Source organism: Babylonia areolata, chromosome 7 (genome assembly GCF_041734735.1).
Source record: "Babylonia areolata isolate BAREFJ2019XMU chromosome 7, ASM4173473v1, whole genome shotgun sequence".
In the NCBI taxonomy this organism is placed as follows: Eukaryota; Metazoa; Mollusca; class Gastropoda; order Neogastropoda; family Buccinidae; genus Babylonia; species Babylonia areolata.
Window position 1 is genome coordinate 40,077,861 of NC_134882.1, and position 15,451 is coordinate 40,093,311.

Sequence of the window (15,451 nt, forward strand, 5' to 3'; positions counted from 1 at the left end):
CTGGAACAACCTTCCACGGAACAACTTCCACGCCATGTCCGATCACCTACCCCGTCTCTGCTTTTCGCTCTTCACTAAAAACTGCTCTGTTCAGAATTTATCTGTAAGCACTCTTGCTTTACTATTTCTCCAACACCGCCCCATGTCTCCCAATTCACTGTATGAGGAATGAGAATAAGAAGAGAGGGGGAGGGGGAAATGGGGGAAGAGTCAGCGAGTGGACAGAATAATACATCATAAGTCTGCTGAAAACTACGGACGACTACCGCTACAACTGTAACAGCAGTCCTACTGTACCTGTCATTGCGGCCCGCTGACAGTGAGATATACGGTGTTAACAATACCAAGGACCCACACACAGTGGACTTGTGTCTGTAAACAGACAGCAGGACAGACCACACACTGCCATTGCCAACGCTGCTGTGTGGTTAGACTGTAACATCCAAGTCGTGGAACGCAGCTTACAAATCTTTCATTTGACAAATCTTTCGTGTAGGCTACCTCCAGAACTAAATCGTATCAACTGTTGTAGTCTTTTTTTATGAATTTACATTGCACAGTTCATATCGAAATATTCCACATGTACAAACACCAAGCCAGCTCGATAGCGCTTGATCTCTTTTAAAGAATGAACAACTCGTGTGATCAAACATTTAACTGGGTCCACGTGACAAAAATTATGCCAGGTCCATTCACGTCATTTCAAAACCTTTCTGAAGTATCAGTGTGGTATCAAATGGCTATGAAAATTGGTCTATATATATCATCTTTTTTTCTCACAATACCACCTTCATAGCTCGAGGACTGTGTTGTTTTCCTGTGAATAGGTTTTTCATATTCTACGTATGTGCTGCTCATGTACAGTTCTCAGTAATCTGCATTTGAAGTCAAAATGAGTTACACATAGGTCTGTACATTCCTGTACCTTTTCAGCTCATAAACTAACCCGTCACGATACAACAGATAATACCAACACAGGATTTACCAAGGCCCCCTTCCGCCGAAATGTTCACAACCATCCTAACCAAGCATCATCGCTTCGACTGAAAATCGTGAAAAACTTCGCAATCTATTCTGCATATTTGAAGCAGAAAGAAAGTAATCTGCACAAAATGACTCGCATTCCAAAGACGTCAGGCACATACTCCCGAGGCCTGAAGCCGAAATAAAAATCACTCCAGAGCAACCAACTGTAACTCCTCACCTGCTTCTGTACAGGTATAACTTCTCCATTGAAACAACACCGTTCTCCAGTGGGTATGCTCCACCACCACACTACACCACTGTCTGGAACGGCGAATCTTTTGTTCTCAGAACAGTATAGAAGGAACAAGTCAAGTAGGTAATAGCGTCAGACTGAGAGTCTCTTGATGGTCTAGCTGGTACGCTGTCTTCACGTCAGCAGGTATGGACCCTCATAAATCCTCCACGACTTTAAGGCTTCAATCAACAAGACTAGCTCGTAACTGACAATACAATAGGTCGTTACACTGCACTTGGTCTGACAGGGGACAGTGGAGGGACGTGTGTGTGTGTGTGTGTGTGTGTGTGTGTGTGTGTGTGTGTGTGTGAGCCCAATACCGTGGGCTTAGTAAAACAAAAATGGTTTTGACACCAAATGTTTGTTGCTTTCAACATGTTAAGGCTGGGTTCAAACTCGGTGAAACTCGGACTGTGTTTGATCCCACGGTGTAAATCACGGATGAAAAAACAAAAAACAATTGCAACCTTTCCTTTATTTCCTCTGTTCTAAATGCTTTAAACATCGTCAAGTCTTCAGGGACAGTAGAATCTTATTCCCAACTCTTGTTTTCCTCTACTACTTTGTTCAGTTTGTATGTGAATAGTGTAGTTAGTCGTAGAAGTAGTACTAGTGGTAGCTGTTGTAGCATAGGTAGTTTAATTTCCCGTCTGTTCACAAAACTAATATTTGACAAATGATATATATATATATATATATATATATATATACAGATGGCGTATGTCGGATTACATTTTTCTAAAATTTACATTTGCATCATCAAAACTTTGCGTGCGCGCGAACGTGTGTGTGTGTGTGTGCGTGTGTGTGTGTGTGTGTGTGTGTGTGTGTGTGTGTGTGTGCGTCTGTGTGCGTCTGTGTGTGTGTGTGTGTGTGTCTGTGTGTGCGCGCATATGTTTGTGTTAATTAATGTGTGCGTACGAAAAGAAGAGGAATATGCAGGAAATATTCAGGTTTGGGTTATTTAAAAAATGGACGCACTGACAGAGGCACACATTATCTCTTGCTGCTCACAAACACACACACACACACACACACAAACACGAGCGCACTACAGCTGCTTAGATGTAAAACCATCACCCAAACCACCATCGCTACAACCCAGACCATCACTTGTCACACAAACTACAAAACACCACGTTGTCATCACCACCAAACCACCATCACCACACCACCACCGCTACAAACAAAAAAATGATAAAAATGACTGCTCTTGTTGTTTTGTCAGAATATCAGATCAAAGTGTAATGGAGAGAGTTACCACTCTTTACTATTTGTTAATCATATCGTCTCCTGGCCTCATTATTTGTTAATTTCCAGTGGATAAACTACCGAGGCAACCATGTATTTGTTCTGTATTGTCCATGTGTTCTGTGTGGCTTATTCAGGATTAAAAGGCTATGCCAGTCTTGAATAAAAGCTAACTTGCGTTTGCACATTTCTTCTGTTTTTGCTGCTGTGTGCACATGTCAAATGGTTGGTATAAGGGCAGGCCCGGCGCTTCCTTTCTGAGGAAGTGTCTGGGTTTGTTCCAATGTACCTTTAATTTACCTGTGTGCTAGCTGAATCGGTAGCGTAAGCATTACTGACTTGAAGTTGTGTAATGGATAGAGTTACCACTCTTTACTATTTGTTAGTTATATATATAAGAGTAAATCCAGTTTGCATATAATTTGGCTTCATTTTTATTTTTGTGCCCACCCCAGAGGTGCAATATTGTTTTAAACAAGATGAGTGGAAAGGACTGAATTTTTCCTATTAATTTTATGCCAAATTTGGTGTCAACTGACAAAGTATTTGCAGAGAAAATGGCAATGTTAAAGTTTACCACGACACACAGACACAGACAACTGAACTGCGGGTTAAAACATAGACTCACTTTGTTTACACAAGTGAGTTAAAAATTAAAAAAAAACCACCACTACCACACACAATTCCCCCTCACCAGACTCTATCGACGAAGCTCGTTCAATCCCTCGCCGTGTCCTGGGATCGTCCCTCGCCTCTCCTCCACCTCCTTCAACCTGCACACTGTCCCTCTCCTCGCTCCCCTCTCCTCCCACCTCCCCGTTCACCCTCACACCTTCACCATCACCCACCACCACCACCACCCCGATGCTCTTCGCGATCAGAGTCAAGTCCTGGTCCTTGTCATCGTCACTGTCCATGGAGCCGGGACGGAGGCGGTCCGGACGCGGAACGGAGGAATCCGGCATCCCCACTGCGTGTCCGTTGGCCACGGGGCTGGTGGGTGGAGGAGGAGAATGAGGCGGGGTGGTGGGGGCGGGAGGGACGGGGGTGAGGGGCAGGGAAAAGGAACTAGCAGTGGAGCTGGCCGTGTCGCTGGACATGGTCCCGAATGACGTCACCGCCTCCTCGTAGGGAGTGGCCGCGCCGTTGACGCTGATGCTGACGTCGGTGAGAGCGGAAGTGACGTCGACGGTGGTGGTGGTGATGTCGTATGGAGAGGCGGAGTGGCTGTGGGCGTTCGGCAGAGCTGGCGTTGAAGTCATCGTCCCTGCGTCAGCGCTCTGCTGGGAGGTCTGCAGACAATAGATCAGAGGATGAAGACAGATCCTTCTATTGTAAAAAAAGAAAACAAAGAGAAAAAAAGAATAAAACAAAATAAAATATTAAACATAAAGAAACAACTACGTACGCACACGCATGCGCGCGCGCGCACACACACACACACACACACACACACACACACACATACAAACACACACATCCATAATGGTGGAAGAAGACTAAAGAAAGAACATAAGACATCAGATAACATAGCACCACCTTCACCCATCATTGAAATGTTGTCAGCAAAGAAAACATCTCATAACTGTGATATCAGAAAGCGAAAATAAAAAAGAACCCAAATTAACATGCATACAAAAACACAGCCCCCCTACCCGACCCCAACTCCAAAACCACACAAGTCCAACATGTTGAAATACACGCCCAACAAAGCCAATACAAACTGTCAACAGAAGAAGATAGCCACAAAGCCGTTAATGCCAAGCAGCAGGCCGCAGCAGTATTTTCACAACCGCCACAGGGGAGTGGACACAGCCACAGCAACAAATAACAAGACACGAACCGCACGACTGGCGACAACAACAAAAATCAATACCACATGTCCCCGATTCCTAGGATCACATCTTGACCATCTGACCTTTGGGCCATCCAAGTCAGGAGCTACTAGGGATGGGGGAGGGGAGATTAGATGGTGGGTGGAGACTACGAGGAACAGGGTGGAATAGGAGGCGGAGGAGCTGGAGACTTGCAGAGTGGAAAGCAAGATGGACGATTTCCTGACTGATACATCTATGTGTCTTTGTGGATGATTCTGCTGGCTGTGTGTAAATCGTTCGGATCCATCAACAACAGTACAGACGGGCATTCGTTCTGTTGTGTGATAGTGTGACATTACTTTCGGCTGAACAACTGAACTGAAAGGAAAATCGCATGTCGCATGCAGTCGTCTTTGTATAGCGTTTTCGTTAAGATCCATGCAAAATTTGCCACACTAGAGTACATTTTAATAAGAAGAAATAAATGTATAAATACAAGTATATAAAGGTTAAAAGATTAACCAAGACTGCTTTATTTATTTTATCTTTTTTTATTTTGTGCGTTCTCCATTTCTTTGTGGAAAGACGAAGACATCTGAGCTTGGATTTATTCTCTCTCTCTCTCTCTCTCTCTCTCTCTCTCTATATATATATATATATATATATATTTTTTTTTTCCGTTTAATTCTGTTCTGGTCACAATTACAATCATGTACCTGTATGCCCAGGTCCTGTTTGACCCGGGACAGGTACTGCTCGCTGTCCACGTATTCCGGGGGGTCCTGGGACAGGTCCACCAGGTGCTGGTTGTCTGTGACCACCCCGTCCTCCTCCCCCACCACCACCTGCGACACCAGGTCCTCCGGGTAGCTCCAGGCCGCCGTCTGTACCCGGTGCACACTCTCGTAGGTGGGCACTGGTGGCACGGGGTGAAGCCACAGAGAATGAATGGATGGGTGGGATGGATGGATGGATGGATGGATGGTTCATTAAAGTACGCCCATTACCCCTCGTGAATCGGGTACACGGAATACAACAATACAGCATCTGCATGTGAATGATAAATACAAATAGTGACACAGCGGGGAAGAGAGAGACAGAGACAGAGAGACAGAGACAGACACAGACACTGACACACACCCACATTCACACAGGGAGAGACTCAAGCTCGTATGTGTTTCGGCCATAGGCATGCATACACATGGAGGAAGGGGGGGGGAGGGAATGAGAGACAGGGTAATGGAACTGTCCATTTACAAGATACGTAATCTAAACACAATATGTGACACAGAGAGAGAGAGAGAGAGAGAGAGAGAGAGAGAGAATGGAGGAGGGTGAGACGAGGGAGATGGATGGCGAAAGAGTGAAAGAGTAGAAAGACAAAGGGAGGAAGGGATATGAATGGGTGATGTTTTGTATTATTCAGGCCATGGCTCTCATGAAAAGGTAATGTAAATGTGCATTTCGGAGATGAGATCATTCATATGTTAAATAACATAAATGTTTCCTGTCGCAAATGAATAAACCAATCGTCAGGTGCATTCAATATTTCTTATTCACACACAAGAGAGAGAGAGGGAAAGAGAGTAATATCAATATGTGTTTCATGTTTGTAAATGAACAACATTCATAAATACAACAAACACTTTCGCCCATTCTGGCACACAGGTACACAGTGTCAATATAGTTCACATCTCTACAAACAAAACTGAAGAACTAAACTACATTTACGCTGTGGTCTGCAACTCGAAAGAGATTTCAGTTTGTCTTCTCCTCTCTCTCTCTCTCTGTGTGTGTGTGTGTGTGTGTGTGTGTGTGTGTGTGTGTGTGTGTGTGTGTGTGTGTGTGTGTGTGTGTGTGTGTGTCTGTCGTTTCCTCTCCCCTTCCTTTCCTCAAGAGACTAGCTCTGAGCCACGTCCAATCTGAATCCACCAGGAATTGAATTCCAGTCTAGTCTCTGACTGCTCTCCACAAGCTCGCATGGCCGTCTTTTATACTCTGCCTAAGGATAATCCTCTTAGCGCCTCATGAATAAACTCAAACTGCTAGACACACGGTTGGGTCTACACATGTCCTGAGATGGACACTGCTAATATCTCCCGATACCGTAAGAACTCGATAAGTCTTTATTACAAGGGCTCAGGCTTTCCTTCCGGACGGAACTCTGTCATTCGTATTCAGGACAATAAGCATAGTTAGCTGTGGACTCCTGTCTTCTTCCGTTGTTATCTCTGTTTTCTGTTGTGTTGTTTTGGGGTGTGTTTTTTTCTTCTATGTCGTCATGCGTTGTTGTTTGATTCTGTCATTGCTAGTCATTGGCCCAGCCAGCTATGGGGATTGTTTGTTTTTTTATCTATATGTGTTCCAGTACTAGTATTACTACAACCATCACCACCAACAACACCGATATTGATACTACTACTACTACTACTACTACTACTACTATACTGCTATCACGAATAATGATGATGATGATGATGATGCAGGTGAATATAATAATGGATACATATTAACCGCAAATCAACCTGATAATAATATAACAAAAAATAGGTATTTACAACCCAGAACGCTAATATCAACAGTTAGAAGGGTAAAACTGTTACAAAGATTAACAACATGGGAAACAATGATCAAAGACTTTAATTTGAAATCTAAAACACACACACACACACACACACACACACACACACACAAACCTACCCCCACCCCCACCCCCTCGCCAAACATACACACCACACGTACCCCCACCATACGCACACACGACCACCACACCCACCCCACACACACTTCCTATCCACCCACCTAGACACACACCTACCCAATGACACCCACACACGACACACATACCACTTACCCACCCAACCACACACACACACCAACCCACGCCTCCCACACACACATCCCGTCCCCACCTCGACCCCCCAACACACACACCCCAATTCCCTCACCATCAGGATCCGACGTGTTCTTCCCCATGGTCCGCTCCACCAGACGCCGGTCGGGGTCCACGAAGATGGCGAAGTATCCGGCCAGCAGGCAGACCAGGTTGTGGGCGTCCTCGGCCAGCAGCCCCAGGCTCACCCCCTCCTCCTGGCGGGGCGACCTCAGCTTCAGGTCCACGCGCTGCATGCCCTCTCCGTCGCGCGTGACGCGCACCTGCTCCAGCTCCTCAAAGTCCGCCAGCTGCGTCAGCTGCAACACGCGCGTGTTAAGTGATGATGATGATGATGTATACGGATACTTGCATAGCGCCTGTTGTTAAAACTTTTTGTTTCTTACTGTATGTATTTCTTTTCAATGAAATGCCAGCTTCGTCAGCTGCGACACGCGCGTCAAGCGGTGATGTTGATGACATGGATACTTATATAGCGCTTATTGTTCAAACTTAAAGCATCTGTCTCTTAATCATAATAATAATAACAACAACAATATATTGTACTTATATGGCGCAAACTCCCCATATATTGGGCTCTAAGCGCCTCACATGAGACAATACATACACAATTGTGAACTGTACCAACACAAGAGCACACAGAAGTGGAAAAACAAAATCTATATACGCCAATACAATACTACTATACTCATGCTACATATATTTCTTTTCAATGAAGCTTTGTACACCCATATGGAATCTATTGTTTTCTGTTGTAAAGGAAAATTATGGTCTATGTGTATTTGCCTGCTTGCTCGTTTGCTCGTGTGGGCCACTTTGCATTTGTTCACTTTCTGACATAATTCTATTTGTTTATATGGTGTGTGTCGAAGACGGTGATATATGTTTCCATGCCCCCAGAGGGTACATGAAATAATCTTTTTGCCTTGCCTTACCTTGCCTGGTCAGAAACCAAGATCTAAGCGCTTTACAAACACGGAGTCATTCTTTAATTCTGCACAACACGCAGTCTACCTGGGAAGAGCCGACCGACAGCTGCCTTTGGGCGCTCATTATTTTCGTTGCCTGTGTCATTCAATCAGGTTTCAGTCACGCACACATACACACTCATACAGACACGTAACATTTTACGTGTATGATTGTTTATTTACCCCGCCATGTAGGCAGCCATACTCCGTTTTCGGGGGGGGTGCATGCTGGGTATGTTCTTGTTTCCATAACGCTGACATGGATTACAGGATCTTTAACGTGCGTATTTGATCTGCTGCGTGCGTAAACACACGAAGGAGGTTCAGACACTAGCAGGTTTTCAATACTGTTGAACGGGAGATCGGAAAAATGTCCGCCCTAAGCCTCACCAGGAAAGACGGGGATCGAACTCTGGAAACTCGGGTGAGAATCCGGCGCTCAAACCATTTGACCACCGCATCCGTCTGTTGTAATCGTGTGGTGTATATTACATGACTCAACGTTCTGCTTGTATCAGAGAAGCATGTAAGTTTACAGCAAAGTGAGAGATGCATGATAAATGGGTTCTCCACCGCCGTGGTAATTCAGTAACAGCTAAGTCTTCTTTGAACGACTATCACTCTCAAAGTAGGGGGAAAGATTGCACGAGCTCCAAGTGCTGCAGCCTTTGGGGATGATTTGTCCTGAAAAATACCCTTCGCCCACTGACCATTTGTCCCATAGCTTACCCCAACACACACACACACACACACACACACACACACACACAACCGCCTCCCCATCTCCGGCATTTGGGGTTTTATTGCAGTTGTTCACCAGGAATCACACGCGAGCCATGAAGGCTTTGCCTCTCGTTTTACATATTCCAGCGGTTACGGATCCTCGTTAAGTTGTGCGCATGATTTTAGCGTTTGTGTTTTTCCTCTTCCACTTCTTCCTATTCCTCCCCTAGCCCCCTCCTTATCCGCGTGTCGCTTTCCCTTGAGCGAAACTGTCCATAATTGACAGGGAAAATTGGGGGCGGCAACATGTCGATGGAAAAAAAACAACAATGTAAATAAAATGAAGAAAGAAAATGGAACAAACATCCCATGAGGGATACTCCTTTTTTTATAGCCGGGAAAGATGGGCATAAATAAGGTCCATTTCTTAACCATATATTGGAAACACTCTCTCTTTCTCTCTCGCTCGTTCGTTCGCTCGCTCGCTCGCTCTCCCCTCCTTCCGATAAGGAAACCAAAGAAATATATATTTCGTTTTTCTCCTTTTAAAGCGCATTTCAACCTGAAGTGTCATTGCAGATAAATGGCACAGAATAAGTTATTTAAGATTTAGATTAGGGACACTTGGTTTCAATACAAATAAGACATGATTTGCACCTGGAACTTCACAGAATTACCATTTGAATTCCGAATATGATGAGAAACACTTTTTTGTTTTAGTGTAAAACTTATGATGAAAAGAGAGGGAGAATATTATTTTCTTGCATCAGACGTGGTTAAAATGCACGATGTTGTCTCGGTTTTATCGTCTGAGGATGAAATTAAAATTACATGGATTGCCTAATTCATTTCAGAAACACAAAGCAATAAGACAAAGATCTGTTATCCGTGAGTAAAATACAGTATTACAATGCAGTAAACAACAGTCGATTGAATGCCGACATGTTCTTGAATTAGAGAATATATGAAATTACATACGTGAGTGGATGGTCGAGTTTCTTTGTTTTGTTTTTTCTTCTTTAAATTGTTATCGTGATACTTTGCATATACATGTTAACAGTGTTACCAATCTTTACTTAATCGCAGTGTCTAAAACTGCCAGATCATAGTACTGGAATCTGTTGTCAAAAGGAAATGACTGTTGTTACGCACTTGTCAAAATACCTTATCAGGCAATGGCAATAACAAAAAAATAAAGTTCTCCCCCATCCCTACTCACACATATGCGTGCAAGTAATAGAGGGATGGGGGAATGGACAGAGAGATGTATTTTCTATTTTTCTATGATCCTTATTCCTTCTTGCGATTAATTCATTAAGTCTCTTTGCCCCATGTGCTGAATGAAAAGATGCATTCATGCTTTTTCCACTTGTCAATAAACTACCTCGTTATCGTCCCCCCTCCTCCTCTCTGTCTCTTCCCTCCCCTTTTTGTACCTCTCTCTGTGTACCCTCCCTCCCCCCTCTCTCTCCTTTCTGTACCCTCCCTCCCCCCTCTCTCTCTCCTTTCTGTACCCTCCCCCCCCCTCTCTCTCTCTCTCTCAGTGTTAATACCGAAGTGGATACCCTCTTCCTCACACATGTATAGTCGCCGGCTTTTAAATCGCCTGTTTCACCCCTGACCCTTTCATTTCACCCTTCGTGCATGTATCTGTCAGTCGGTCACGCGTTCAGGGCTGCAAGCAAAACTACTTTAGCTTACAGTTGTAAGTCTTGGAGTACAGTAATCTGCGCATCCGAAAGGAAGGAATACCACATGTCATGGATAATATTTGTATCAGTGAAGTCAAGAACAAATCATGGGTCAGGTATGCCAAGGGACGCCACCAAATGATCGAGCGCGATTCTGATTGGGCGGCTACATTTCCAATTGTACAAAACTGAAATACAGGCCATTCCGATTACTTCAATACGACGCCATCAATATTGAAGAGAGAACTTGGACAGCTGTCAAGGCAGACTATCCACTCTGGGGGTGTGGTATCCCACACGGAAACCTGATGTGTGTGATGCACTTGATCTGTCCGCAGTTTATTCGGCGAGAGCGACAAGACGAATTTTGCTGTGGACGTTGGGAGGATCGATGATCTTGTGGCCACTCCGTCCAAGGATCAGTTACCCACGAGTTGGGCCGAAGGAGATTCTGTTTTATGATCATTTTTTGCTTCCAGCGTGTCTCTGATTTCGCTTTAATCAAGCAAGGAATCAACACTGTTTTGTAGTTTAATCAAACTGAGCGCCTTGAGTCCGCCGAGAGGGTTCTTGCTATCAGAAAAAAAAACCCTGCTTCCAGCACTGTTCAAGCAGCCATTTGTATGCGGGTGGTGGTTCATAGCACATGACAGAACTTATTCACCTTCCCAACGCTGGAAAACAATGAATCGATTAACTGTCTTCTGACCGTGATCAAGGCAGCTCTGTCAGGAAATCCACCAAAAAAAATGTTAATCAGATCTCTGTTTTTTATCCAATTCATTTCGATGCAGCTGAAACTTTTATTGTGCACCCACAATATACTGCAGCACAACAAGAAGAAAATGGGAAAGTAATGAAGCGTGTATAAGAACGGAGCCAAAAGGAGAACAAGAGAATGAGAAGAACCTACGTAGATGGAAACGGAGAGAGAGAGAGAGAGAGAGAGAGAGAGAGAGAGAGAGAGAGAGAAACAAGGAAAAACTTAAGCATAAAGTGGAAACAGAGAAACGAAGGGAACTCTTAGCAAGCAAGCACACACACACACAGGCGGAAGGCGAGGGACAGGGACTAGTGGGAGAGAGAACATGAATGTGGGTCGATATGACAGTGTCATGAAGAGGCGGACAAGGACAGGGCGCAACATTCCAGGATGAGACCGCTAACAGCAAGACGTCCCACGATCCTCCACCTGGACGGGTGTGGGGTGTGTGTGTGTGTGGGGGGGGGGGGGGGCGGGGGGGTTCCACGAGGCCAGACCATCCCATGGTAAGGGTTCTAAAACTACCCCACCCCACCCCCCTTATGGGACCCCACACTGGGGCTGCGGGACAGAATTGTTTTATCTGCTCCCTGCCTAATTTGCATCTTTCTCGTACTGATACATGTCTGCGAATACAATCATTTCTATCAAAACCGCATCTTAATTGCATTGAGCTTTTTTTTTTAATCAGTGAATGGTGAAAGTCACAGCTGGAATAATACTGTCAGCATTTTCTGACGGTACACGCTCAGTTTCATTTTCCAGTCGAACTTTGAAGAAAGGGCGAGGCCGGGATTCGAACCCAGATTCTCACGGGCACTGTATTGGCAGGTAAGCATCTTACCTGCCACTTTCCTCTTACAGGTGCAAGAGATTGGTTTCTTGACTCCCTCATTTTTCTGGAACGTGTAAGTATACTGAGATTACTAAAGTTATTCTAATTCGCATTCTGAAGTAAACGCTGACGAGGTTTGGATTTGTGACTTATGACGAACCTCTTTTGTCAAACCTTAGTAAGCGAGATGGTCATCATTTCTCTCTATCTACCTGAAATATATCAACTACGAAAAAAATACATGGCTTGACCATTTTGCTTTATAGTTTTGCTGTATAGTTCAGAGGTTTTGTGTTTGGTTTATATTGTTATTTGGGATGGATTAAATCATTCTATTATAAATCTGAAATCAGTTGTCTTATCTAAATAAACCATCCAACTACCTACAGTTACATAAATTATACAAAAGAACGGGTAATGAAGAGGACGAACTGTTGCATGCCAGTGCATGTGGCTGATGAATTTACTTTTTTGTTTCATTTTATTTCTGACTATATTAACGTGTTTATTTCCCCTGCCTGCATGAGCCCGCGCTCTCAGCAGAAACCTCCATCAATGTCCGTTCCATGTCCAGATTTCATTGTAGCAAATGGAACTTCTCATACTTTTTTTTTCATCCCTTCTTTCCATTCTTTTTTCCATTAATTAGAATGGTTGAGATCATTCAGGCAGAGAAATCAGATTCGCACTGTGATGTGTCAAACGAATTATTAGCTTCGAAATATGGCCAAGAGATCGACGAAGCACATGCGCAATCACGCGCGAAACACACACACACACACACACACACACACACACACACACACAAAAAAAACAAAAAAACAAAAAACAAAAAACCGCCCACACACAAACGCCCACACACATACACGCACCCCACCCCTCCACCACCACCCACACACACACGCACATCCACATTTCCGATCTCCAATATCACACACACACACACACACACACACACACACACACACAGTCACCGAGACAGTGAGAAAGAGAGTGGGGGAGGGGGAATATTTTCCCTCGAGGCAAATCAAATTAATGGAAAATTGCTGTCAAACAAATTCAAAAAAGAACAAGGAGCACCCTGATTGGCAAAGAAAATTGTTTTTCGGCCACACTCTGTAATCTGGCATACACGGGAAGCTTTCGGGAGAGCAGCACTCATCTAGTGTTTGGATACCGTCCTGTGCTAAAAAAAACATCACAGGAGCTGGGGTTGGTTTGTTTGCTCTCTTAGGGGGTAATTAATGAACGAACGACAGACAGGTCCTGGATCAGACAGAGATATGGGACAGAGACCTTAAATACAGAGTGAAAAACTGCAATAATTACCTTCAACAGGAAATGAATTCCAAAAATAAATACATTTCTAACCAGATTATTGTTTGTGTAATGTGAACCGTAATAAGAAATGTCATGTTTGGGATTTGATCCCTTAAAATTTAAATATTTTAAACCAGCATGAACTGCAAAGTGTTAAACAAAGAACTCGTTTAATCACTGAAGTCATAGACACTGCTACATATTGCTTGATCAGCAAATAAATGCTCTATCACACTTTATACATTACTATCATTCAGTAAACTTTATTCTGCGTTAGCCTTTCATCTCTATGAATACCATCACTTATGACAAACGTTAGAGAATGGAGTGCAGATGTCCAGAGCAGCATCAATCATCACATGGTGAAAGCAACTAACGTAGAATAATGAAATTATTATTAAAATGTCGTCTTTACACAGAAAAACAGACTCGTTCACAAACATCGTAAAAATATATGAACGTGTGTGTTTACACACACCTCACGCACATGTATGGAAACCAACACACCACACACATACATCTCCACCACACCCACACCCACACAGACAGACACACACACAGACACACACACAAACACACACATTTACCGTGTAGGACTTGATGTTGGTGACGATACTGATCCCTGACTGCGGTCCAACCAACAACATGGCCTCCGTTTTTTTGTCCTGAAATCACGCGTTAAGATAACTGTACCCATCGAATGTTTAGACTGGGTTATAATAAACGGAAGACGAGATCCTAAACGATACTATGAATGAAAGTTGCTTTTGATGCTACCCTACAAAGCAGCATTACAAGTTCTGTTCCACTGGCAGTGTCATGAGGCAGTTTTCAGAGAGCAAACAATTTCACACACACTAAACATTTGTTTTTACAACGTACACTAATGCATTCAATGCTAGCAAAGTAAATCTGAACATCAGATTTTTAATTTAACACTTAAGAAGTATACACTCCATCGCTCTCCTATTCTTCTGCTCCGAACTGGTCTGGATGCTTGCCTCTTCCTCTCTCCTCCCATGTAACGTTTTCCCTCTTACTGTTGCTGTAATAATGCAATAACAGAGTTAAAAGCATTGCGTTTTCATTTTTCAGAACTGCTAATATTCATGTGATAAACAATCCTTCAAGGTTTGATATACATTTGATCCTTCGGTCTGAGGAACGAAAGGAAATCTCACTGCCTTCTGTTTCACTGTTGACACAGATACAGATCGTAAGGTGCAGGGAGAGGAGAAGTATGCATTTGATCAAATAATGTTATTTGCTGCGGTTACAATGCATCCCAATCTGTTATGTTCTTTGTGTTTACATAACCGAATGCGTAACGAAACTAAATATCAGCATTCTTTTGACAATACATCTGTTAACTGTATCTGAAGATCACAATTCTAACGTCAGCAACCAGCATTATCACTGTCATTCAAGTAAGGGGGAAATGTTTGGCATCACTACACTGTGATTATTCTGTTAACTGTATCTGAAGATTACAATTCTAACGTCAGCAACCTGCACTGTCACTGTCATTCAAGTAAGGGGGACTTGTTTGGCATCACTACACTGTGATTATTCTACACCCAAGAGAACACCCAACCCAAGGTCTGATCAGCACGTTGGGTAAAATGCAAAGTCAGACATCTAACCAGCAGATGTGATGAAGCGTACATGGATCGGTCCGCACGTTTTGACACCTCCTTGAAACTGAACCTGAATCTTAACCCACTGCCCCCCTGGCCCAGAAACGGCCACTGAAAACACATCCCAAACGTGTAGATATTCTTACGCACCCAACAAAACCAGTCTAGCTCATTCCTTCCTTTCTTCCCTTGCTCCCGAGAGGGAGGTACCAGAATGGTTAAGACGCTCAGCTGCCAATATATGAAGTCCGTGAGGGTGTGGGTTCGAATCAGTCTCTCGCCCTTTCTCCCA

The 15,451-nt window shown here is 43.8% G+C and overlaps 1 protein-coding gene across 5 annotated transcripts in view; it reads right to left on the bottom strand.

Annotated features, from left to right (window-relative positions):
- The window catches only part of LOC143284028 (uncharacterized), a 244,453-nt gene that overhangs the window by 24,758 nt on the left and 204,244 nt on the right, over positions 1–15,451 (bottom strand). For all 5 annotated transcript variants that reach the window (XM_076590593.1, XM_076590590.1, XM_076590592.1 and 2 more), the window contains 4 exons: positions 14,110–14,187; positions 7,278–7,521; positions 5,046–5,245; positions 3,207–3,804 (listed from right to left, as the gene is read on the bottom strand). In XM_076590593.1, the coding sequence (XP_076446708.1) occupies positions 3,207–3,804; positions 5,046–5,245; positions 7,278–7,521; positions 14,110–14,187 (1,120 nt within the window). The remainder of the gene's footprint in view (positions 1–3,206; positions 3,805–5,045; positions 5,246–7,277; positions 7,522–14,109; positions 14,188–15,451) is intronic.